The sequence below is a fragment of the Ranitomeya variabilis genome, chromosome 3 (assembly GCF_051348905.1).
Source record: "Ranitomeya variabilis isolate aRanVar5 chromosome 3, aRanVar5.hap1, whole genome shotgun sequence".
NCBI classification, from domain to species: Eukaryota; Metazoa; Chordata; class Amphibia; order Anura; family Dendrobatidae; genus Ranitomeya; species Ranitomeya variabilis.
In genome coordinates, this window is record NC_135234.1 from 414,407,914 (window position 1) to 414,433,513 (window position 25,600).

General features: G+C 43.3%; 1 protein-coding gene across 6 annotated transcripts in view; it reads left to right on the forward strand.

The window, feature by feature from the left end:
• The window catches only part of DTX2 (deltex E3 ubiquitin ligase 2), a 155,475-nt gene that overhangs the window by 124,955 nt on the left and 4,920 nt on the right, over nucleotides 1–25,600 (forward strand). For 4 of the 6 annotated variants that reach the window (XM_077296300.1, XM_077296301.1, XM_077296298.1 and 1 more), the window contains 3 exons: nucleotides 9,413–9,483; nucleotides 12,262–12,420; nucleotides 14,639–14,800. In XM_077296300.1, coding sequence (XP_077152415.1) covers nucleotides 9,413–9,483; nucleotides 12,262–12,420; nucleotides 14,639–14,800 — 392 coding nt within the window. The remainder of the gene's footprint in view (nucleotides 1–9,412; nucleotides 9,484–12,261; nucleotides 12,421–14,638; nucleotides 14,801–25,600) is intronic. The other 2 variants (XM_077296299.1, XM_077296302.1) reach the window with 1 other exon arrangement.

A 25,600-nucleotide genomic window follows, 5' to 3' on the forward strand; every position in this document is an offset into this window, starting at 1 on the left:
AAAAAACGCTAAAAATCCTGAACGTGTGCACATGGCCTTACTGGTACTGTAAAAAGCAGCTGAAAATTAGCATTAAAAAAAGCAGCAAAAAAAAGCAGCAAAAAAGTCCTGTGTGAACGTACCCTAATGGTGTCGGAACCTACCCTGGCACCCTTAATAGTAGTGCGCACAGTTCTTCATTATAACAAGGTGATGAAGGAACTGTGCAGGCTCCTCAAGATAAAGCAGTTGCACACGTCGGTGTACCACCCCCAGACCAATGGGTTAGTCAAGCACTTTAACAAAACCCTCAAGTCCATGCTGAAAAAGGTGGTTTCCATGAATGGAAGGGATTGGGACATGTTGTTGCCCTACTTGATGTTCGCCATTCGTGAGGTACCGCAGGCTTCCATGGGATTTTCACCCTTTGAGTTCCTGTATGACAGTCATCCTGGGGGTCTGCAGGACATAGCCAAAGAGACGTGAGAGCCTACGCCACATAAGTGTCATTGAGCACATGGCCAATATGCAGGACCGAATTGCATCGGTAAATTAGTTCGTAAACGAGCATTTGGTGGATGCTCAGGCAGCGCAGGGCCGTGTGTATAACAAAAAGGCCATGGTCTGCTCCTTTAAAGGAGATCGGGTGTTGGTTTTGGTGCCCACCACCGAAAGCAAACTTATGGCCAAGTGGCAATGGCCATATGAAGTTCGGAAAAAAGTGGGGGAAGTAAACTACAGAGTTTACCAGCCCAATCTGTTAAGTGTGGAAAGACCGGGAGTGTGTGCCTACAGAAGTGACTCCAGATATGTCATTTGTGGACCCTACAATATTGGCCCGGACGGAGGCAGAGACAGAGGTAAAGGTAGGAGACACCCTCTTGAAACAGCTGTGGCAAGAGGTGCGGAAATTAGTAAAAAGAATATGGATGTATTCTCGGGACTACCCAGTTGTACCTTTGTCATCCAGCATGACATTGTCACCGAGCCTCACGTAGAGGTACGAATGAAACCATACTGTACTGACCAAGGCCCGGAGACAAGCCAACGTGTGTGAGGTAAAACAAATGCTTCAGCTGGGAGTAATAGAGGGAGGGAGTCCCAGAGTGAGAGGGCTTGTCCCATTGTGCTGATCCCGATGCCGGACTGATCCTAACTGTTCTGTAATGATTTCCGTAAGTTGAACGAGGTGTCGAAATTCGATCTATATCCAATGCCTGAGTGAAGAGCTGGTTGAGAGACTGGGTCATGCCCAGTATTTTACCACGCTCGATCTGTTCAGGGGTTATTGGCAGGTGCCTCTTACTGAGTCAGCAAAAGAAAATACCACCTTCATAACACCAGAGGGTCTGTATCACTGTCATCTTGCTCTTTAGACTGCATGGGGCACCAGCCACGTTCTAGAGGCTGATGGACATAGCACAACAGCATCATCGGACGCATGCCTCAGCGTACTTGGATGACATAATCATCTTTAGTTCTGACTGGCAATCCCACTTGTCCCTGGTGCAAGCGGTTGTAGATTAGCTCAGAGCCGCGGGTTTGACGGTGAATCCCAAGAAATGTGCGATAGGGCTTGAGAAAGCCCGGTACTTGGGATACGTGATCTCTCTTGGGGTTATAAAACCCCAAATTAATAAAATTGAGGCCATTCAGAACTGGCCCTGACCTGTTGCCACCAACAGGTGAGAGCATTTCTCGCACTCATCAGGTATTACCGGAGGTTTATTCCTAATGTTTCGGGGAGAATAACACCCCTAACCGATCTCCTCAAGGGGAAAAAGTCAGTCATAGTTCGGTGAAACCCCCAGGCGGAGGAAGCATGCCAATCCATGAAGGTGGCGCCTTGCGGGACAGCCCATCCTCATTAGCTCCAACTTCCAGTAACTCTTCATCGTGCAGACAGATGCCTCTAACGTGGGCCTAGGAGTAGTCCTGTCACTGGAAGTGAACGTAGAGGAACATCCAGTCACCTTCCAAAGTAGGAAATTCACCCCGGTTAAGAAATTATAGCATAGTGGAGAAGGAGAACCTTGCCATGAAGTGGGCCTTGGAGTCCATATATTATTATTTACTAGGACGACAGTTTAGCTCGTTGATAGATCATTCACCCTTGGTATTGATGAGGAATGCTCGGGTCAACTGATGGTTTCTCTCTCCACAGAATGTTAACGCTTTATAGGTCTTTTGAGATGATTGTCCAATTACTTTTGGTTTAAAGAGCTGTAATTCCTAAACTCTTTCTCCAATTAGGATGTAAATACCCACAATTTAAAGGGGAGACAAAAAAAATTATCCTAATGGTTATACCTTCTTAAACTATTGAGATGAATAGTTTAGTTTTCCATCCTCACAGTAGCTGTAATTCTGTGATGCTGGAGCTGCTCCTTGCTGCTCCCCCTTTGTTATGTCACCCATCAGGGGGCATGTCAGCAGTCAGGCGCCTGATATCATCTGCTTGTATTCACACCAATATCAAGGGGCTTGGCCTGCTCCCTGCTGCTAATAGCAGCCAGTCCCCCAGATAGTATTTTCTTCTCCCCATCCTAGATCATGGAGCAGGCCACCACTCCTGATCTAGAACTGAATACAAGCAGATATTCTGGAACTAGCAGTGGGGAGCAGGCCTCGCCCCGTGATGTGAGGTAATGTCCCATAAGGGAAGAGGAGCAGCCCCAGAGTCACAGAAGTACAACTACTGTGTGGATGGAAAACAGCACTATTCATGTTCACCTAACAGTCTATGAAGGGATGAGCATTAGGATAATTTTTGATTTCCCCCGAAGTACCCCTTTAAACCGGAGTCTTCACTCAGCCCATATTGTTTATATAAGAGTGCTTTCACATTGAGTTCAGGCACCCAATCGTTGGCTCCATCGGGGCTTATGCCCCAACCCCCTGCAAAACGGGATTCAGACTTATGTGCCGACGGGGCCATAGATTATGATGCTGCCAGAAGAGCGACCATGCACTGTGCCGTACATCATTTTCGAGCATGTACGCCAACTGGAGGCTGACACTCAGTCGTAGTAAATTGCGTTTGAGTGTCCGTCATTTTGTGACTAGGGTGTATAGGATGGATTCTGTGTTCTGCAGTGGAATTAAATGCACAGGTAATGCAAACGTGTGAATGTTCCACTGTGTTTAAATAACTGAACCATGTTTTTTTTGCTTAAGAAACTGTTACATGGTCAGCTTTACCAATGTAGAAGATGCAAGACTCTCTTCGAAGATTCTTTTTGATATGTACTCTATACATAACATGTGAACACTTCCTGTTTGTTGTTGTTTAACATAACTTCATAATTGTTTGGGGTGAAATCTGGTGCAGGATTTTATAGTAAGGCCATGTTCACATGCCAGTATTTTGGCTAGTATTTCAAATCCATATTTTCATATAGTACCCTGAGGATAGGGAATATAAAAAAGACAGCACCGCGCAGGATCTAAGCGCAATATTAAAAATGTCACAAATAAAAGTGCAAAGCTGATGCACTCGCCAAACTGAGGTTGAAGGAACAACGTATTGGCCCTGGGGGAGTGTCCCAAACCAAGGTCCTAATTACTCGGTCTGCTGCACGGCTCCTGGTCAACAGGGCGATCCTCAGTCATCACCAGGCGCTCCCAAAGATTGTAACGTGATAGATCAGCTTATTTAAAACAAAAAAAAAAATTATAATTATAACAAACCTAGCGAGAGAGAGAGAGAACTTTTTATAATTTTTTTTATATCTACTATATACCGTAATTGTCTAAAGGTCACTTCCGTCTTTGTCTGTCCTTCTGTCTGTCGCGGATATTCATTGGTCGCGGCCTCTGTCTGTCATGGAATCAAAGTCGCTGATTGGTCGTGGCTGTTTTGCCACGACCAATCAGCAACGGGCACAGTCCGGCGGAAAAATGGCCGCTCCTTCCTCCCCGCAGTCACTGCCCGCACCGTACTCCCCTCCAGTCTGCCCTCACACAGGGTTAATGGCAGCGGTAACGGGCCGCGTTATGCCGCGGTGTAATGCACTCCGTTACCGCTGCTATTAACCCTGTGTGACCAACTTTTTACTATTCATGCTGCCTATGCGGCATGAATAGTAAAACGATCTAATGTTAAAAATAATTAAAAAAATAAAAAATTGTTAGATACTCACCGTCCGTCGGCCCCCGGATCAACAACAGGCCTTACCCGCTCCTCCCGACGCTCCATGCTGCGATCTAGCGAGATGATGATGTAGCGGTCTCGCGCCACCGCTACGTCATCATCTCGCGAGACCGCAATGCACTCTTGGGACCGGAGCGGGCGAGGAGCATCGCTTGGATCCGGGGGCTCCGGAAGGTGAGTATATAACTATTTTTTTTTTTATTTCTTTTTTTAACAGGGATATGATGCCCACATTGCTATATACTGCGTGGGCTGGACAATATACTACATGGGCTGTGCTATTATACTACATGGGCTGTGCTATATACGTGGCTGAGCAATATACTACGTGGCTGAACAATATACTACATGGGCTGTGCTATATACGTGGCTGGGCAATATACTACGTGGGCTGTGCTATATACTACGTGGCTGGGCAATATACTACGTGGCTGTGCTATATACAATGTGGCCTGCGCAATATACTACGTGGGCTGCGCGATATACTGCGTGGGCTGCGCAATGTACTGCGTGGGCTGCGCAATGTACTGCGTGGGCTGCGCAATGTACTACGCATACATATTCTAGAATACTCAATGCGTTAGAATCGGGCCACCAACTTGTATGTATATATGTGTATGTATGTATATATATGTATATATATATATATGTATATGTGTATATATATATATATATATATATATATATATATATATATATATATATATATATATATTTATATATATATATATTTATTTTATATTTATTTATTTTGGGTGTTGTGGGTTTTTTTTTTTGCTTTATAATGGATTATTACCTTTCACTTCAACATAACTTTTTAAGATATGTGAATTATATCTTTTATCCACCTGTGCTAAAGAGTTAAACCAATTGTGAGGAGTATGCAAATTAAGTGAAGGATTTGTGCTAGTAACACTACTCCCTTTCCATTTGTAAAAAGGGTTTATAAAGACATGGTTATTGTTTCAGTATGGATGTATATATTTCACCTGATGAAGGCCTTTTTTTTTTTAAGCTGAAACACGTTGTTTTTACTTGGTACATTTCAGAATAAAAATCTTTTTTTCTTTTTTATTTTTAAATAAGCCTATCTATCACATAACAATTTTTCGGAGCGCCGGCACCAGACTGGATTTCTGTTCCTTTTTCAAATCCATATTTGTAAGCCAAAATCAGTAGTGGGTGAAAAATATGTGGTTGCAAGTGTTCCCATTAGTTTTTGGTGAGTGTTTGAGTCTGCGTATTTCCACTGCACCAAAATCTCAGCACCTTGCAGGATTTATAGGAATCTCATGTCCTCTGTATCCATTCCTGAAACAAACTAAAACCTCATACTATCCGCACATGACTATATATATATATATATATATATTTTTTTTTTTTTTTTTTTTCTCCTTGTCAGTCAAATGCCAGGAAGTGTCAAAAACAAGTGGTTCTATTTAACCCCTTGGTGACCGGACCAAATTTTTTAAAATCTGACCAATGTCACTTTTATGTGGTAATAACTCTGGAACGCATCAACAAATCCTAGTGACTTTGTGATTGTTTTTTTTCGTGGCACATTATACTTTATGATGATGGTAAAATTAGGTCAATATGATTTGTGTTTATATATTAAAAAAAAAATCTGAAATTTGACAAAAATTTAAAAAATTTACAATTTTCAAACTTTGAATTAGATTACCCCTTTAATTCAGATAGTCATACCACACAAATACATTAATAAATAACATTTTCCTCATGTCTGCTATAAATCAGCACCATTTGTAAAATGTTGTTTTATTTTGTTAGCATTTTAGGAAATTTAACCCCTTAGTGACCACAGATTTCTTTTTACTGACCTGAGATATAAGAGACTAGCAGCTGTCGGCTGTGCACTATAGCTGACAACTTGCTGAATTAGCCACAGTCTGCTGCATCAGCCCTTAAATGCTGCTGTCAATAATGACTACAGCATCTAGATAGTTAACAGTGTGGAGGCTCCCTCATTAACCCATTCGGCACCCTGAGATCTTGATTATGTGGTCTTGTATGTTTGCCATCACAGTTCATGGCCAAATAGCGGCCTTAGACTGCCGGCTATAGCGGCCTGTTCAGAAGTTAGAAACATTTAGGTGGTAAAAATACATTTCTTCATTTGAAAAAGAGGGGGTAAACACTGGCGCTGCACTGTCCAAACAAAAGGAGAAGGGGAAGGTAAAGCTGCTGGTGAGGTGACAGAGACTGTGCTGAACCCTGTCTAGAGTAAATAAATAAATAATGTAATAAACCGATACCTCACCTGCGCTAATGGGAAAAAGAACGCTGCGTACACTACAGCGCTGCCTGCTGTGAGGGAAAAAAAAGGGATTTGGACATCTACTGATCTCCGTGACTATCCTCACGCCTACATCTAGTAAGTGTATGTGCATGTACATAAACTGTCTGCACCACGGACTTTCTCCGCTAAGCAGAGCACAATTGGCCCCGTTTTTTTCCCTCACAGCAGGCAGCGCTGTAGTGTACGCACATTTCTTCATTTGTTATGCCACTTTGCATTAATTACTGAAGAACACCTGAAGGGTTAATAAATTAGCTGAAAGCAATTTTGAACATATTTAGGGCGCTGTTTTTAACCCCTTTCTGCCATTAGACGTACTATCCCGTCGAGGTGGGGTGGGCCCGTATGACCACCGACGGGATAGTACGTCATATGCGATCGGCTGCGCTCACAGGGGGAGCGCGGCCGGGTGTCAGCTATGTGCCAGGAGTTGTCACGGACCGCCCCCGGCACATTAACCCCCGGCACACTGCGATCAAACATAATCGCAGTGTTCCGGCGGTATAGGGAAGCATCGCGCAGGGAGGGGGCTCCCTGTGTGCTTCCCTGAGACCCCCGGAGCAACGCGATATGATCGCGTTGCTCTGAGGGTCTCTTACCTCCTCCTCGCTGCAGCAGGCCCGGATCCAAAATGGCCGCGGCATCCGGGTCCTGCAGGGAGGTGGCTTCACAGCGCCTGCTCAGAGCAGGCGTCGGGAAGCCTGGATCTGTGCACGTCAGATCGCCAATCTGACACAGTGCACAGCAAAGTGTCAGATCGGCGATCTTACACTATAACATCAGGACAAATTGTACAACAACTTTTGGGGTCCATTTTCTCCTGTTACCCTTGTTAAAATAAAACAAATTGGAGCTGAAGTAAATTTTTTGTGAAAAAAAGTTAAATGTTAATTTTTATTTAAACATTCCAAAAATTCCTGTGAAACACCTGAAGTGTTAATAAACTTCTTGAATGTGGTTTTGAGCACCTTGAGGGGTGCAGTTTTTAGAATGGTGTCACACTTGGTTATTTTCTATCACATAGACCCCTCAAAATGACTTCAAATGAGATGTGGTCTCAAAAAAAAAAAAATGGTGTTCTAAAAATGAGAAATTGCTGGTCAACTTTTAACCCTTAACTCCATAAAAAAAAAAAAAAAAAAATGTTGGTTCCAAAATTGTGCTGATGTAAAGTAGACATGTGGGAAATGTTACTTATTAAGTATTTTGCGTGACATATCTCTGATTTAATTGCATAAAAATTCAAAGTTGGAAAATTGCGACATTTTCAAAATTTTCGCCAAATTTCCTTTTTTTTTTCACATATAAACGCAGGTAATATCAAAGAAATGTTACCGCTATCATGAAGTACAATATGTCACGAGAAAACAATGTCAGAATCACGGGGATCCGTTGAAGCGTTCCAGAGTTATAACCTCATAAAGGGACAGTGGTCAGAATTGTAAAAATTGGCCCGGTCATTAACGTGCAAACCACCCTTGGGGGTAAAGGGGTTAAAATAGTATCACTTTTGGGGGTTTCCAATTTATAGGACCCCCAAAGTCACTTCAAAACTTAACAGATCCCTAAAAAAATAAGTTGTAAATTTTCATCATTGGGTAGAAAAGTATTCACATAGATTTTTCTGGCTAACACTGTACCACAATATAATTTATTGTACATCATTTTTTCATGGAAATTTGTAAAAAAAAAAAATTGTATTTTTTTTTTTTTTTTTTTAGGGACCTATCCAGGTTTGAAGGGACTTTGGGGGTCCTATATATTGGAACCCCCCAAAAGTGATGCCATTTTAAAAACACCCCCTGACATACTGAAAACTGCTGTCCGGTAGTTTAACCCTTCAGGTGCTTTTCAGGAATTAATACAATGTAGCCTGATAGGAATGAAAGTGTGTATTTTTACCACCTAAATGTCGCTAACTTTTGAACAGACCACTGTAGCCGGAAGACTCTAAGGCTATATGCACACGTTGCATTTTTCCTGCGGATCCGCAGCATTTTTTTCCGTGCAGAAATGCTGTAGATCCGCAAGTGATTTACAGTACAATGTAAATCAATGGCAAAAAAAAATGCTGTGCTGAAAATTCCATGCTAAAAACGCAGCGGATTAAGAAAAGGACCATGTTAATTGTTTGTGCGGATCTACAGCGTTTCTGCACCCATTCCATAATAGAAATCCGCAGGGGTAAAAACGAATGAAATCCGCACAGAATCCGCAGTAAATCCGCAACAAAAACGCGCAAAATCCGTAAAAAAAGCGCAGATTTTGACCTGAGTTTTTTTTCCAAAAGATGCGGAATCCGCACAGAAAATTCCACAGGCAAATCCGCAATGTGTGCACATACCCTAAGGCCGCTATTTGGTCATGAATTGCCATGGCAAACATCAGGACCACACAATCATGATCTCAGGGTGCCAATGGGGATAAATAGGAAGCCCCCACACTCTGTTAACCATTTATATGATAGTCACTATTGACAGCAGCATCTAATGGGTTAAACAGATATGGACGGTTACAACACTGATCGTGGCTGATGCAGCAAGTTGTCATCTATAGTGCACAGCCGACAGCTGCAGGATTGTCACCGGTATGGGGATGCTATTCTCTTATTTCCCAGGTCAGTAAAAAGATGTATTGGTGGTCATTAAGGGGTTAAAATATGACATACAAAAAAGCGACAAAAGCCACAGCACTAAATAGCACATGTAAAAAAAAAAAAAAGAACTCAAACGCAATGACCTAATTTTTCTAGTAGGTGCAGACATTCTGCAGCTGCAAAAACTCACCAAATACTTATTGTAGGAATGTAGCCTTATATCTATTCTCAGATTGTTCCACTCTAGCTTACAAATACTGACGTAAAAAAAAAAAAAAAGCCAAATACTCACTCATTTGTTTGTGGCCTTAAAACTGAACGTGTAATATTATGATTATCTACTCTAACTGAATTGTATTTATAGCAGGAATTTCATTAGACCCAGAGCAAGTTGTGAAGAAATACCTGGAAAACCTCCAGAAACCACCAGAAGAGGTATAGTAACTCAAATCTTTTCTTATAGTTAAAGGGTCATCTCATGAAATACATTTGTAGCATAATGCTAGAATATGCCACCAGTATCTGAACAAATACTGGTTACTAGAACAGAGTGACAACGTCGCTAGAGAAATGCTGTGCAACCTTTGCTCTCTGTAGGTTGCGACATTGGCACCTTGTTTGAGCAATCTGCATTGGTCACAATAAAGATTCTTCCTATTTTGCGGTCAGCTCTTGGATGAAGACCATGTAAAAGATCTTTTGACTCTTTAACTTGGTGTTGGTGCTGTGTGGCAGCCATTGTTGCTGCGGTACTGTTCCTGGGTGGTATGACCTAGAGATACAGGGGCATTGCTTAACATCTTGAGTACTGAGGGCCACCTCTCCTCCCCACCTGCTGGTGCGACATCAAGGTCACTTGTTAAGATCATAATGTTCATTAAAAACCTCATTCAGTTTAGTAAATTTTTGTTTGGCAGCAATAGATCAGTGTGTGTTTTGGACTGGAGCTCCGTGGCTTTTTTTTGTACAGGTATAACACTTCTCACCTATTTAGGCTCACTGTTAAGACCTGACCCCAATCAAGCTTAAACCATTTAAACTTCACTGTGGCCATATAAGGGTCATCAGCTTTAAAGAGGTATTCCCATCTCAAAGATCCTATCCCAATATGTAGTAGATATAATAATAATAATGGCAAATATCTCAAATTAGAAACGTAGTATAGTTCTCCAGATTTGCTATGTTGCTATGCCCCCATGTGCAGGGCATTGCAATAGCGAAACGTGCTTCAGGATTGCTGGCACGGTATCCCACATGGGGCGATATGAGTAGAAGATGATCTTCCTGCCCCAAAATTGATGTGTGGACTACATGACACCAATATCTGATTCAATTTGCCGTTGGTTCTATATATATATATATATATATATATATATATATATATATATATATATATATATATATATATATATATATATATATATATATATATATATATATATTTATTCGAGTATAAACCGAGATTTTCAGCCCATTTTTGGGGGCTGAAAGTCTCCCCCTCGGCTTATAATCGAGTCATACCCAGGGGTCGGCAGGGGAGGGGGAGCTAGGGCTGTCTAATTATACTCACCTGCTCCTGGCGCGGTCCCTGGCTGCCCGGCGCCCCGGCTTCTTCCTGTACTGAGCGGTCACATGGTACCGCTCATTACTGTAATGAATATGCTGCTCCACCTCCCATAGGGGTGGGGCCGCATATTCATTACTGTAATGAGCGGTAACGGTGACCGCTCAGTACAGGAAGAAGCTGCAGCGCCGGGGAAGCAGGGACTGCACTGCGCCAGGAGCAGGTGAATATAATGGGGAGGGGGAGCGCTGCGCGATATTCACCTGCTCCTCGTTCCGATGCCGCTCCGTCTTCTGCAGTGACGCTCAGGTCAGAGGGCGCGGTGATGTGGTTAATGCGCGCCCTCTGCCTGAACGGGAGTGCAGAAGACGCTGAAGATGGAGCGGCGCCAGAACGAGGAGCAGGTGAATATTGCAAGTGCCAGGGGCCTGAGTGACGGAGAGGTGAGTATGTGATTTTGTTTTTTTTTATCGCAGCAACAACAAATGGGGCAAGTGTCTGTATGGAGCATCTTATGGGGCCATAACGTTTGTGCAGCACTATATGGGGCAAGTGTCTGTATGGGGCCATAATCAACATTTGTGCAGCACTATATGGGGCAAGTGTCTGTATGGGGCCATAATCAACGTTTGTGCAGCACTATAATGGGGCAAGTGTCTTTATAGAGAATCTTATGGGGCCATAACGTTTGTGCAGCACTATATGGGGCAAATATCTTTATGGAGCCTCTTATGGGGCCATAATTAACGTTTGTGGAGCATTATATGGGGCAAGTGTCTGTATGGAGCATGTTATGGGGCCATAATAAAGGTTTGTGCAGCACTGTATGGGGCAAATATCTTTATGGAGCATCTTATGTGGCCATAATCAACATTTGTGCAGCATTATATTGGGCAAGTGTGTCTATGGAGCATCTTATGGGGCCATTATTAACCTTTATGCAGGATTATATGGGGCATATTTTGTATGGAGCATCTTATGGGGCCCATCATAAACTTTATGGAGCATAATAGGGGCTCCTGATTCAATATGGATATTCAAAAACACTTAACCTACTGATGTATCAATTAATTTTACTTTTATTGGTATCTATTTTTACTTTTGACACTTACCGGTAGCTGCTGCATTTCCCACCCTAGGCTTATACTCGAGTCATTAAGTTTTCCCAGTTTTTTGTGGCAAAATTAGGGGGGTCGGCTTATACTCGGGTCAGCTTATACTAGAGTATATACAGTATACACACTATTTGTCATAATCTAATGAAAATGTATGAAATTTTATTGGTGGTCTATCATTTATCCATCATCCATTTAGCTTACCTTCATAGGCCCCTGTTTTTAAGCCATAGGGCCCTTGACATATTTTTAATGTAATATGTTCTCTGTTCTGATGGTAATGTTACATATCTAATTGGTGATATTTGCTGCTATTATTATTACTAAACCTACTACATATTGGGATAGGATCTTTGAGATGGGATTACCCCTTTTAAGTTCTAGCTATTAATGGTAGTTTCAATTATGGGGCTTACAGCAATTGGACATTTATCCACTAGACTGTCGATCAGTTATTTTGTTGAGACAAAACATTTACTATTTTCCTAATGTAAAATAAAGTTAATGTAAAAAGTTTTTTTTCTATATTTTCAGGACTGCATTATCTGCATGGAGACGCTGACTTCTGCATCTGGCTACAGCGATTCCTCAGAAAGCAAACACATTAAGGATACTGCTGTAGGGAAACTGAAGAAGTGCGGTCACATTTTCCATCAGCTTTGCATGTTTGAAATGTATAACAGTGGGAACAAGGTAATATATCCAGTTTCAATTGGTCAATTACGTGCCACAAAGCCCTTGTTTTCTTCTTTGTCATTGTGGATAACCCGTATAAACTAAGTTTCCTGAATAACTGGTTTAGAGAGTACATACATTAGGGTCTTGGTATTTACCACCCCATTCTCATACATCTAAGCCTTGTGTGTTTGTAGAATGTTAAGTGGTAAAGTTTCAAGATGTTTCATAGATGCCAAAAACAATATTTTCTTTTTCCTTCCCAAAGTACACCATGTCTTTTAGTTTAATATATAATGCTAGTGCTCAGTTCTCACTGCAATCTTGATCTACTTAGATGATGACTAAAGCACAGAAATAGTTTTCTCTGTGGTAAGTACAGTGTGAATAAATCTGCTTGGCATCCTCGATCGGCTGCAGCGTATCAATGGCTAGGTTTTCTGAATAATGGCAGGATAGTAATTTTGTCACTCACTGACGCCAGTTGGGCTCAAAATGTATATGTTCAAAATCTTAGACCTTCACATACTTCATGGCTGTTTTTATAGTGTATTTGTAGTCTCTAGAAATCATTTGTCGCCTACAGTACTGTGCAAAAGCTTTAGGCAGGTGTAGGGGAAAAAAAATGCTGCGACATAAGAATGTTTAAAAAAATAAAAAATAAAATGTTAAAGGGTTGTCCACTAATGGATAACCCCAGTTTAATCAAATTAGGACCCCATATTAAAATAAAAGTGTGTACTGCCCTCCTGCATGAGCGCCATTCCACCAATATTGACGCCTCTTTCCGTAGTGACAAGCCTAGTTGTCATGTGAATGCTGCAGCCAATGAGTGGCCGCTTGTCAGCAGCAGCCTTTACGATTTTATCTGACCAGACTTCTGTTCTGACCCAATATTGTTGAGGGCAACCCAAGAGGGGCCTGAAAAACAACCTCATGGCATTATTTGATCTCCACTTAACTTTACATTTGTTCACAATGCATTCAGGCAGGTAACATTCTCTTGGAAGTCGCCAAACCCAAACCAGTCCATCCATCAGACTGCCATAGAAGTGTGATTCTTCACTCCATAAAGCACGATTCCATTGCTGCTCCAATGGTGGTGTGCTTTACATTACTACATGCGAAACTTTGGCATTGTGCTTGGTGATGTAAGGTTTGCACGCAGCTGCTCAGCCATAGAAGCCTATGCCTTGAAGTTCTCACCTTGCTCTTATCCTAATGTCATAGGAAGTTTGGAGTTCTGTAGTTATTGTGTCAGCAAAGCATTGGTGGCTTTTATGCTCCATGTGCCTCATTAGTCATCGACTTTGCTCTGTAACTTTTAAGTTGTCTGGCAGTTCATGGCTGGGTTGCTGCTCCTAAATGGTTTCTATTTCCAATAACCGCACTCACAGTTGATCGTGGAATATTTTAGGGGGAAAGAAATTTCACAGAATGGCTCACTTGTGGCATTCTATTACAGGACCATGGTAGATTGAGCTCTTTAGTACAAACCATTCTTTCACAAATGTTGGTAAAAGGCAGACTGTACCACTAGGGCCTGGATTTTATACACCTGTTGTAATGGGATTGAATGAAAAAACACAATTCCATAGAGATGAGCAAATTGATTTCTGGACTCTAATCAAGCGGCCATGCCTGGGATCCATGATGTTGCGCTAGGCCTACTAATTAGAATATAAACATAAGGATGAATGACCTCGGGGAGATCAAAACATCCAACACTGCAGAGACACCATCACGTGTTTCTCAACGCAGTGATCCAGAACACTGCCCCCATCCCTAAAAGGGAAATATGCAAATGCATGTAGAAAAGCCGCGGAGACACCATCACGTGTTTCTCAACGCAAGCAATGACCTGGCTATTCATTGCTTGCGTTGAGAAACACGTGATGGTGTCTCCGCGGGTTTTCTACATACTAATTAGAAAAGGCGCCCAGGATTCTGAAGGTATGAAGGAGTTTGCTGGGCTCCCATCCGGAGACCATGGCCCTGTCAATCAATTTGCTCATGTATAAAATTCAGTGATTAAGAGCTGTGTTCAAATACTCTTTCCCATATATTCTATATTGTCACACTTTTATCCAACTTGACAGATGACAGCCAATGGTGCCCCACTCATCACTGCATGCTTGCAATGAGAAACGTGTACATTCCTTATTATATAGTATTTGCCTTTCAGACTGTGCTTTGTTCTAAGTAGACACTTTCTCCTCTAATTTTTATTTCACAGGATGGAAGTTTGCAGTGTCCAGCTTGCAAGACGATATATGGTGAAAAAACTGGAACCCAACCGAATGGAAAAATGGACATTTTCCCAATCCCTCAGTCCTTGCCTGGTCATCAAGATTGTGCCACGATCCACATTGTGTATACCATCCATGCTGGAATACAGGTAGAAAAATGTTTGCACCCATCTCTTGACTGTCTAATATGCTGTGTGCGCTTTCCATGCGCATACATTAAATTTGTCCTAATCATCTGAATGGGTTTGTGTTGGTAAAAAACACATGGATTTCTACAAGTTTAATTTAGATGTAAGATACAGTTGCAGACATTTCTGCATCAACATCTGCCTTGTGTGACTCCTACAGTGATGTAATGGCACTGAACAGAAGTCATTTAAAGGGAACCTGTCAGCAGGTTTGGACAATATAAGATACAACCAGCACCTTTCAGGGCTGATATACAGCATTCTATAATCTACTATATAATCGTCTAAGGGTCACTTCCGTCTGTCTGTTTGTCTGTCACGGAAATCCCGCGTTGCTGATTGGTCGTGGCCCGAGGCCGCGACCAATCAGCGACGGGCACAGTCCGACCGTGAGTTGGCCCCTCCCTCCTCCCCTGCAGTCAGTGCCCCCTCCCTACTCCCCCCTCCCCCCAGTCAGCGCCCACATAGAGTTAACCGGACTGCCTTACACCACGGCATAACGCGGTGTAAGGCAGTCCGTTAACGCTGCCATTAACCCTCTGTGTGACCAACTTTTTACTATTGATGCTGCCTATGCAGCATCAATAGTAAAAACATATAATGTTAAAAATAATAATAATAAAAAATCATTATATACTCACCCTCTGACGGCCCCTTGATCCAGCCCAGTCCTTTCCCGCTCCTCACGCGCCGCTCCAGTCCCCAGAATGCATTGCAGCAATGACCGGTGATGATGTAGAGGTCTCACGAGACCGCTACATCATCACGTGTTATTGCCGCTTGGGACTGGAGCGGCAAGCGAGGAGCGGGAAAGGCCTGGGCTGGATCCGGTGGCCGTCGGAGGGTGAGTATATAACTATTTTTTAATTCTTTTTATTTTTTAACAGGGATATGGTGCCCACATTGCTATATACTGCGTGGGCTGTGTTATATACTGCGTGGGCTGTGTTATATACTGCGTGGGCTGTGTTACATACTGCGTGGGCTGTGTTATATACTGCGTGGGCTGTGTTATATACTGCGTGGGCTGTGTTATATACTGCGTGGGCTGTGTTATATACTGCGTGGGCTGTGTTATATACTGCGTGGGCTGTGTTATATACTGCGTGGGCTGTGTTATATACTGCGTGGGCTGTGTTATATACTGCGTGGGCTGTGTTATATACTGCGTGGGCTGTGTTATATACTGCGTGGGCTGTGTTATATACTGCGTGGGCTGTGTTATATACTGCGTGGGCTGTGTTATATACTGCGTGGGCTGTGTTATATACTGCGTGGGCTGTGTTATATACTGCGTGGGCTGTGTTATATACTGCGTGGGCTGTGTTATATACTGCGTGGGCTGTGTTATATATACTGCGTGGGCTGTGTTATATATACTGCGTGGGCTGTGTTATATATACTGCGTGGGCTGTGTTATATATACTGCGTGGGCTGTGTTATATATACTGCGTGGGCTGTGTTATATATACTGCGTGGGCTGTGTTATATATACTGCGTGGGCTGTGTTATATATACTGCGTGGGCTGTGTTATATATACTGCGTGGGCTGTGTTATATATACTGCGTGGGCTGTGTTATATATACTGCGTGGGCTGTGTTATATATACTGCGTGGGCTGTGTTATATATACTGCGTGGGCTGTGTTATATACACTGCGTGGGCTGTGTGATACGCTATGTGGGCTGCTGTATACTACGTGGCTGTGTTATACTACGTGGCCGGCCGCGAACAATCAGCGACAGGCGCACTCCGGCCGCGAATTGGCACGGGATTTGAACCACGCTTCGCTAATTGGTCGCGCCCGGCCAGCCGAATTGTGTATTCATTGTATTATTCTAAAATCTTCATAAATAAACTACATATATATTCTAGAATACCCGATGCGTTAGAATCGGGCCACGATCTAGTACTGTATATCTGCCCCCAACCTGTAAGAGAAGAAAAATAACTTTTATTATACTCACTTGTGGGGCGGTCCGGTCCTGTCTCCCATCATCTTGCGATCGCCGCCCTCCTTCTTGCTGCTTGTCGTTCACGCGACACTGCAACATCCACAGTCTCCTCGGTACAGCGCTCTTGCACAGGCGTAACTCTGTCCTGTTGAGCGCAGAGCAAAGTACTGTAGTGCGCAGGTGCCGGGGCTCTTTGACCTTTTTTGGCACCTGTGCACTGCAGTACTTTGCTGTGCCCTCCCTCAACAGGGTAGGTAAGTACTCCTGAGCAGGAGCGCGGTGCAGAGGAGACACTGTGGATGATGCAGGGTCGCGTTATCCGCATGAAGCAAGCAGGAGTGTGGCGATTGTAAGAAGATGGGAGGCGCCAGACCTAGACCAAATACGCCCATCAGACCAGACCGCCCTGCAGGTGAGTATAATAAGTTATTTCCAGTTCTTCCAGGTCGGGTTGGGGCTTATATACAGTGTTATAGAAAGCTGTATATCAGCCCTGAAAGGTGATGGCCATATCTTATAGCCGCTAAAACTGCTGACAGGTTCCCTTTAAGCCCAAAGCAAGGCACTAGGTGGATAATAATCATGGAATTGGTGTGCTTGCTGGGAATTGCCTCTAATTTTAGTTATGAAGAAAAGAATTCTATTTCTTTAGTTATGAGAAGAAACTGCGAAGATTGGACACTAGTAGCTTGTATAAAAGAGCACACTGTCATTTCTGGATAATTAAGCTTTAAATTCAAAGCTCCTTTACTACTAGTGCTGTGGAAAAGCTTATTTCAGGAGCTGGTCACAGCAGTAACTGTATGTGGCTTAACCCCTCAATGACTGTCGATACCCTTAATCCTTAGCCCCAAAGAAAGATGTTTGTGCACACGTAGAATGGTCCACTGCGGATTTTTCCGCAACGGATTTGATAAATCCGCAGGGCAAAAACACTGCGTTTTTCCTGTGGATTTACCTTGGATTAACCGGTTTTTGTGCGGATTCCACTGCGGTTTTCTATTATGGAGCAGGTGTAAAACCGCTGCGGATTCTGCACAAAGAATTGACATGCTGCGGAATGAAAACATCTGCGTTTCCGCGCGTTTTTTCCACGCAGTTTTTTCCACCGCATGTGCACTGCGGATTGCGTTTCCCATAGGTCTACATTGTACTGTAAATGCATGGGAAACTGCTGCGGATCCGCAGTGTGTGAACATAGCCTTAATAGCTGCCCTGACAGGTGTAAATACAGTAGGGGTCAGCTACTTATTGTACTGGATACCCCATTCCATTGGCTATGATTGGTTTTAGTACACATTGTGGTCATTTAACCCCTTTGATATGGCTGTCGATTGCGACAGTGGCATCTAGATGGTTAACAAAGGTAGAGAGCTCCCTCTAAAAGCCCCAAGGCCTAATGTTTGCCTTGGTGTACAGTGGTTTGTTATTGCAGTGCGTGAGACCAGTGCTCATTGAATGAAATTTATACATGTCCTGTAGTGGGACTTAACCCTTTCACGACATGCGCCGTACATGTACTGCGCATGCCGTGAATCCCCCTTTGATGTGGGCTCCGGCGCTGAGCCCACATCAAAGTCGCGACATGTCAGCTGTTTTGTACAGCTGACATGTGCGCGCAATAGCGGCAGGTGAAATCGCTATTCACCCGCCGCTATTAACCTGTTAAATGCCGCTGTCAAACGCAGACAGCGGCATTTAACTAAAGCATCCGGCCGGAAATGACGTCATCGCCGACCCCGTCACATGATCGGAGGTCGGCGATGTGTCAGGACAGTAACCATAGAGGTCCTTGAGACCTCTATGGTTACTGATGCCGGCCTGCTGTGAGCGCCCCCCTGTGGTCGGCGCTCATAGCTCACCTGCATTTCAGCTACATAGGAGCGATCTGATGATCGCTGCTATGTAGCTGAGCCAATCGGGTTGTGCCAGCTTCTAGCCTCCCATGGAGGCTATTGAAGCATTGCACAGGTAAAAAAAAGTTTTTAAAAATATGAAAAAAATTTAAAAAACAGAAGTTTAAATCACCCCCCTTTCGCCCCATCCTAAATAAAACAATTAAAAAAAATCAAACCTACATGTATTTGGTATCGCCGCGTTCAGAATCGCCCGATCTATCAATAAAAAAAAAGCATTAACCTGATCGCTAAACAGCGTAGCGAGAAAAAAATTAAAAACGCCAGAATTACGTTTTTTTGGTCGCCGCGACATTGCATTAAAATGCAATAACGGGCGATCAAAAGAACGTATCTGCACAAAAGTGATATTATTAAAAACGTCAGCTCGGCACGCAAAAAATAAGCCCGCACCCAACCCCAGATCACGAAAAATGGAGACGCTTCGGGTATCGGAAAATGGCACTTTTTTTTTTTTTTTTTTTTTTTTTTAAGCAAAGTTTGGAATTTTTTTTTTCACCACTTGGATAAAAAATAACCTAGACATATTAGGTGTTTATGAACTCGTAATGACCTAGAGAATCACAATGGCAGGACAGTTTTAGCATTTAGTGAACCTAGCAAAAAAGCCAAGCAAAAAACAAGTGTGGGATTGCACTTTTTTTTGCAATTTCACCGCATTTGGAATTTTTTTCCCGTTTTCTAGTAAAAGACATGGTAAAACCAATGGTGTCGTTCAAAAGTACAACTCGTCCCGCAAAAAATAAGCCCTCACATGGCCATATTGTCGGAAAAATAAAAAAGTTATGGCTCTGGGAAGGAGGGGAGTGAAAAACGAAAACGCAAAAACGAAAAAGGGCCGCGACTTGAAGGGGTTAAGGTACCTTCACACTAAGCGACTTTGCAACGATAACGATCCGTGACGTTGCAGCATCCTGGATAGCGATATCGTTGTGTTTGACACGCAGTAGCGATCTGGATCCTGCTGTGATATCGCTGGTCGTTCCTGAAAGTTCAGAACTTTATTTAGTCGTCAGATCGGCGTGTATCGTTGTGTTTGACAGCAAAAGCAACGATGCCAGCGATGTTTTACAATGGTAACCAGGGTAAATATCGGGTTACTAAGCGCAGGGCTGCGCTTAGTAACCCGATATTTACCCTGGTTACCATTGTAAAAGTAAAAAAAACAAACAGTACATACTCACCTTCTGCTGTCTGTCACACGTCCCCCGCCGTCCGCTTCCCGCACTGACTGTGAGCACCGGCCGTAAAGTGAAAGCAGAGCACAGCGGTGACGTCACCGCTGTGCTGTGCTTTACGGCCGGCACTCAGTCAGTGCAGGAAGCAGACGGCGAGGGACGTGTGACAGACAGCAGAAGGTGAGTATGTACTGTTTTTTTTTTTTTTTTTTTTTTTACATTTACAATGGTAACCAGGGTAAACATCGGGTTACTAAGCGCAGCCCTGCGCTTAGTAACCCGATGTTTACCCTGGTTACCCGGGGACCTCTGCATCGTTGGTCGCTGGAGAGCTGTCTGTGTGACAGCTCCCCAGCGACCACACAACGACTTACCAACGATCACGGCCAGGTCGTATCGCTGGTCGTGATCGTTGGTAAATCGTTTAGTGTGAAGGTACCTTAAGTTAAAATGTAAAAAAAAAATTCTCTAAAACCTATAAAAAAAAAATGTAAAAAAAAAAATTTTGCTTTTAAAAATGCAGCTTTAATGTAAAAATAACTATAAGCAAAAAAAAACCAAAAACCTACATATAACTTATAGCTGTCCTATTATAAAGCATGCTATTTTGTAAAATGGTTTTAATGTGAAAAGTAGCAACACGAGCATAAAATAAAATCTATATAAATCCGGCATCTCTGTAATCCTACCGAGCTGAAGAACAAAGCTGTCTTATCTCTTTCATTACACAGTGACCTGAGTGAACAAACAACCCCTGAATTATCTGCTTCTTCACACCCAGCCTATTGTCCCCTTCCTGACAAGGCCATTATTTTATTTTTTTTTTTTTTTTTTTTTTACCTGTGACACTTTGATAATAACTCTGGGACGCTTCAACATATTCCAATGATTCTGAGATTTTTTCGTGACAAATTGTACTTCATGTTAGTGGTAAATTTCTTATTCTAGGTTCTTCAAAGTAGCCACCTTTTGCTTTGATGACTGCTTTGCACACTCTTTGCATTCTCTTGATGAGCTTCAAGAGGTAGTCACTGGAAATGGTCTTCCAACAATCTTGAAGGAGTTCCTAGAGATGCTTGGCACTTGTCGGCCCTTTTGCCTTCACTCTGTGGTCCAGCTCACCCCAAACCATCTCGATTGGGTTCAGGTCTGGTGACTGTGGAGGCCAGGTCATCTGGCGTAGCACCCCATCACTTTCCTTCTTGGTCAAATAACCCTCACACAGCCTGGAGGTGTTTGGGGTCATTGTCCTGTTGAAAAATAAATGATGGTCCAACTAAACGCAAACCGGATGGAATAGCATGCCGCTGCAAGATGCTGTGGTAGCCATGCTAGTTCAGTATGCCTTCAATTTTGAATAAATCCCCAACAGTGTCACCAGCAAAGCACCCCCACACCATCACACCTCTTCCTCCATGCTTCATGGTGGGAACCAGGCATGTAGAGTCCATCCGTTCACCTTTTCTGCGTCGCACAAAGACACGGTGTTTGGAACCAAAGATCTATAATTTGGACTCATCCGACCACAGCACAGATTTCCACGGGTCTAATGTCCATTCCTTGTGTTCTTTAGCCCAAACAAGTCTCTTCTGCTTGCTGCCTCTCCTTAGCAGTGGTTTCCTGGCAGCTATTTTACCATGAAGGCCTGCTGCACAAAGTCTCCTCTTAACAGTTGTAGAGATGTGTCTACGGCTAGAACTCTGTGTGGCATTGACCTGGTCTCTAATCTGAGCTGCTGTTATCCTGCAATTTCTGAGGCTGGTGACTCGGATAAACGTATCCTCAGAAGCAGAGGTGACTCTTGGTCTTCCTTTCCTGGGGCGGTCCTCATGTGAGCCAGTTTCTTTTTAGCGCTTGATGGTTTTTGCCACTGCACTTGGGGACTCTTTCAAAGTTTGCCTAATTTTTCAGACTGACTGACCTTCATTTCTTAAAGTAATGATGGCCACTCGTTTTTCTTTACTTAGAATTTGTATTATGGCAAGAAAAAACCAGCTAACAGTCTATTCAGTAGGACTATCAGCTGTGTATCCACCAGACTTCTGCACAACACAACTGATGGTCCCAACCCCATTTATAAGGCAAGAAATCCCACTTACTAAACATCAAGAAAATTCCAAGAGTGTGCAAAGCAGTCATCAAAGCAAAAGGTGGCTACTTTGAAGAATCTAGAATATAAGACATATTTTCAGTTGTTTCACACTTTAAGTATATAATTCCACATGTGTTAATTCATAGTTTTGATGCCTTCAGTGTAAATGTACAATTTTCATAGTCCTGAAAATACAGAAAAATCTTTTTATGAGGTGTGTCCAAACTTTTGGTCTGTACTGTATATGTGTATGTAGTAATAAAATGTGTGTGTATGTGAGCTTCTATCTCCCTTCCTGCTCTGCACTAGTCTTTGTCAGAAAGGCTGCTGGAGCTTGACTTGACAGTTGCTTGCAGCCTGATCAAGAACTGCAGAATATGGTAATGCATAGTGTGTCTATATGTGCATGTAATAGCGCTATGTGTATATGTACGTGTAGCAGAGCTGTGTGTGTGCATCTATATGTGTATGTCTATATGTGCATGTCTATATGTGCGTGTGGAAGAGCTGTGTATGTGTTCGTGTAGCTGGACTCCGTCTATGTGTGTGTAGCAGGTCTGTGTGTCTATATATGCATGTAGCAGAGCTGTGTGTGCCTGTTCGTATAGCAGAACTGTGTTGTATGAATAACACTGCAGAGATGCACAATAGATTTATTACCTCACTATTCTACCCTAGTACATTAAAATTAGTGGTAATAGTGACCCCTCTACTTTACACTGTCAGGAAAGTTTTAACCCCTTCACGATCTTAGATATATCCATACATCCGGGTTGGGAAGGACTTCCCAACCTTGGATGTATGGATACGTCTTGGTGGATAGCTGTGCCTGGCTCTCACTGCCAGGAACTTCACTGCTTCTGACAGTTTAACCCTCTAAATCAGACCTGGGCAAGATGCGGCCCGCCTGATGATTTTAAACAGCCCGGCACCGCTCGGCCAGCCGCCAGAGACAGTGCAGCGGCTGCGCGGCGCTTAAAGGCCAGGTTCCCCTTCCCTTCTGTTTGCCACGCCTGCGCCTGTGCGCCCTGCCCTGAAACCCCTGTCCGCTGAGAGGCGCTGACCGCCGCTGGCACTTCCGCATCAGGGAAGCGCCAGCAGCGGGTGACAGGCTGCTACGCTGCTCCTTCGTCTGTTGCGCAGGACGCCGGTGTTCTGTGCGGCTGTTCTGTAGTGTACTTGCGTTGGAGTCGGACGGTGACGTCGGTCGGGTGGGGTGCCGTTGGTCGGTGGTAAGTGCTCCATACCGCGGCCGCGGAGATCGGGTAATGGAGCTGCCTGGCGCCTACATGCATGATAGGGGTGGGGGAGGGAGCAGCGGCCAGCCCTGGGGGGGGATGCGGATGGGGGCAGCACAAACAGGACATTATGGGGCTGTGGGGCACAATTATCAGGAGTCAGGACAGTATGATGGGGGCACAAGTGACAAATCCGGACAGTATGGGGGCACAAGTGACAAATCCGGACAGTATGGGGGCACAAGTGACAAATCCGGACAGTATGGGGGCACAAGTGACAAATCCGGACAGTATGGGGGCACCAAAATGAATTCTTGTATTGTAAATCTTTGCATTGTTTAACATATACTGTTTGTTTATGAAAAGATAGCATATGTATACTACAGTATTGGGTAAAAATGAGTTAATTGTTAGTTCGGCCCTCTAAAACCATCCAAATTTCTCATGCGGCCCCATGGCAAAATTAATTGCCCACCCCTGCTCTAAATTCTGCGCTCTAGATCGATCGCAGTGTTCAGGAGAGTGGGAGGGACCTCTCTCTCCCCTCCGATCAACACCCCCCATGACCTCATCGTGTGGGCTTGATCGTTGCTATGGGGATGCCGATGCATTGCAATGCATTATAACAGCGATCAGAGTGCTAAAAGTGAAAATCCTATAGAGGGACTAAGTGAAAAAGTATAAAAAAAAATTTACCCATAAATAAGTATTTTTATGTATAGATAAAGATACTTTGGTATTTCCGCGTCTGGGACACCCCAGCCTTTAAAACTGTCACAATATAACTGTGGTATTGCTGTGATCATACTGACCCGAAGAATAAAGCTGCCTTATTAATTTTACCACACACAGTATGACATAAAAAAAAAATATCCTGAATTGCTGGTTTTTGTTCATTCTGTTTTCCAAAAATCAGAGTAGAAAGCGATCAATAAATGTAAGGTGCCTGAAAATGGTACCAATAAAAACGTCAACTTTTCCCACTAAAAACAAGTCCCCACATGACCGTCATAAAAATATGGAAAAATGATAGCTCTCAAAATGACGATGCACAATAAATAGCATCTTAGTGTTTGACAGCAGCCAAACATAAAAATCCAATATAAATTTTGGTATCGCTGCAATTGCACCGACCCGAAGAATAAAGTCGTCTAATCACTTATACTGCACAATGAACGGCATAAAAAATATGTAAAACCAATTCTTAACATACTTTTGATTTTATTCTGCCTTCCAAAGATCGCAGAAAGGCTCGCCTCACATTTATCCCGTTCTCTACATAGAGCGTTTACATCGGGGTTTCTGTGTATATCTCTGAAATACGTGACTCAGACAGAACCCCCGGCAGAAGATTCCCAATAATGAGGCAGATGGAGATATTGTGGACGCCATCTGGCCTATGATCCGGCAGTGTCAGTCTTTTTTTAGGCGTGCATAAAGGCGTGGTTGGCCACAGTTTTGTGCACCTCTGAAAAGAACCCGCTGAACAGAGGTCAGACAGAGTCCGGGAATAACTCTGCTGCCCCATTATAGTGAATTAATCTCTTGGGGATTTTATCTGTTTCACATCACTTTGATATTTAAATTGGGTACCCCGATGTAAGTGCTCATTGTAGAGCACAGGATAAATGTGATCCCAAACATTATGTAAGATGTTCCGCATAAAAGCTTTAAGTCAATCCAAAAAAAAAAGCAAGTCCCCACTCAGGTCCGACATCTGTCAATGTAAATATAGGCTTCCACGTTACTGGTAGTACGAAGGCTCTAGAAAAACACTGGCTTCTCGTCCCACAAAAGAAATCTAGGGAATTCTGCTATCCCAAAACCAAATGTCCCTCTCTTATGAGCCCCACAGTTGTGCCTAAACCACGTTTAGTGTCCCAATGTTTGATATTTATGTAGCAATGACAGCCTGCCTAATTTACGAGTATATGTCTCCAGAAGCATGAGATGGGCATAATGTACAATATACGGGCACTACAATAGCAGATTTGCAATTTTCACTTCCCAACATCCACTGCTTGTTTAAGGTTAACATCCATGGAGTCAAGTCCTCACTACAACTACACTACATACATTTCCAAAGGGGTATAATTTCCAAAATGGGGCACTTGAGGGGGGCATTCTGCTCTTCTAGCACTTAGCGGCTCTGTATGTAGAATCCGTTAACTCTTCTAGGAAAATCTGCGCTCCAGGAGGCTCCTGCCCTCCCAAGTCACGTGGCTAAGCAGGACTGTGCAGCCACATATGGAGTGTTGTCTTGTATGACAAATTTTGGTGCCATTTTTATCCATTTCCCTTTGTGAAAATGTAAAATCTGAGGCTAGAACTACATTTTTGTGGTAAAAATATAATTATTTGTTCTTCCCAGCCCAATTGTAT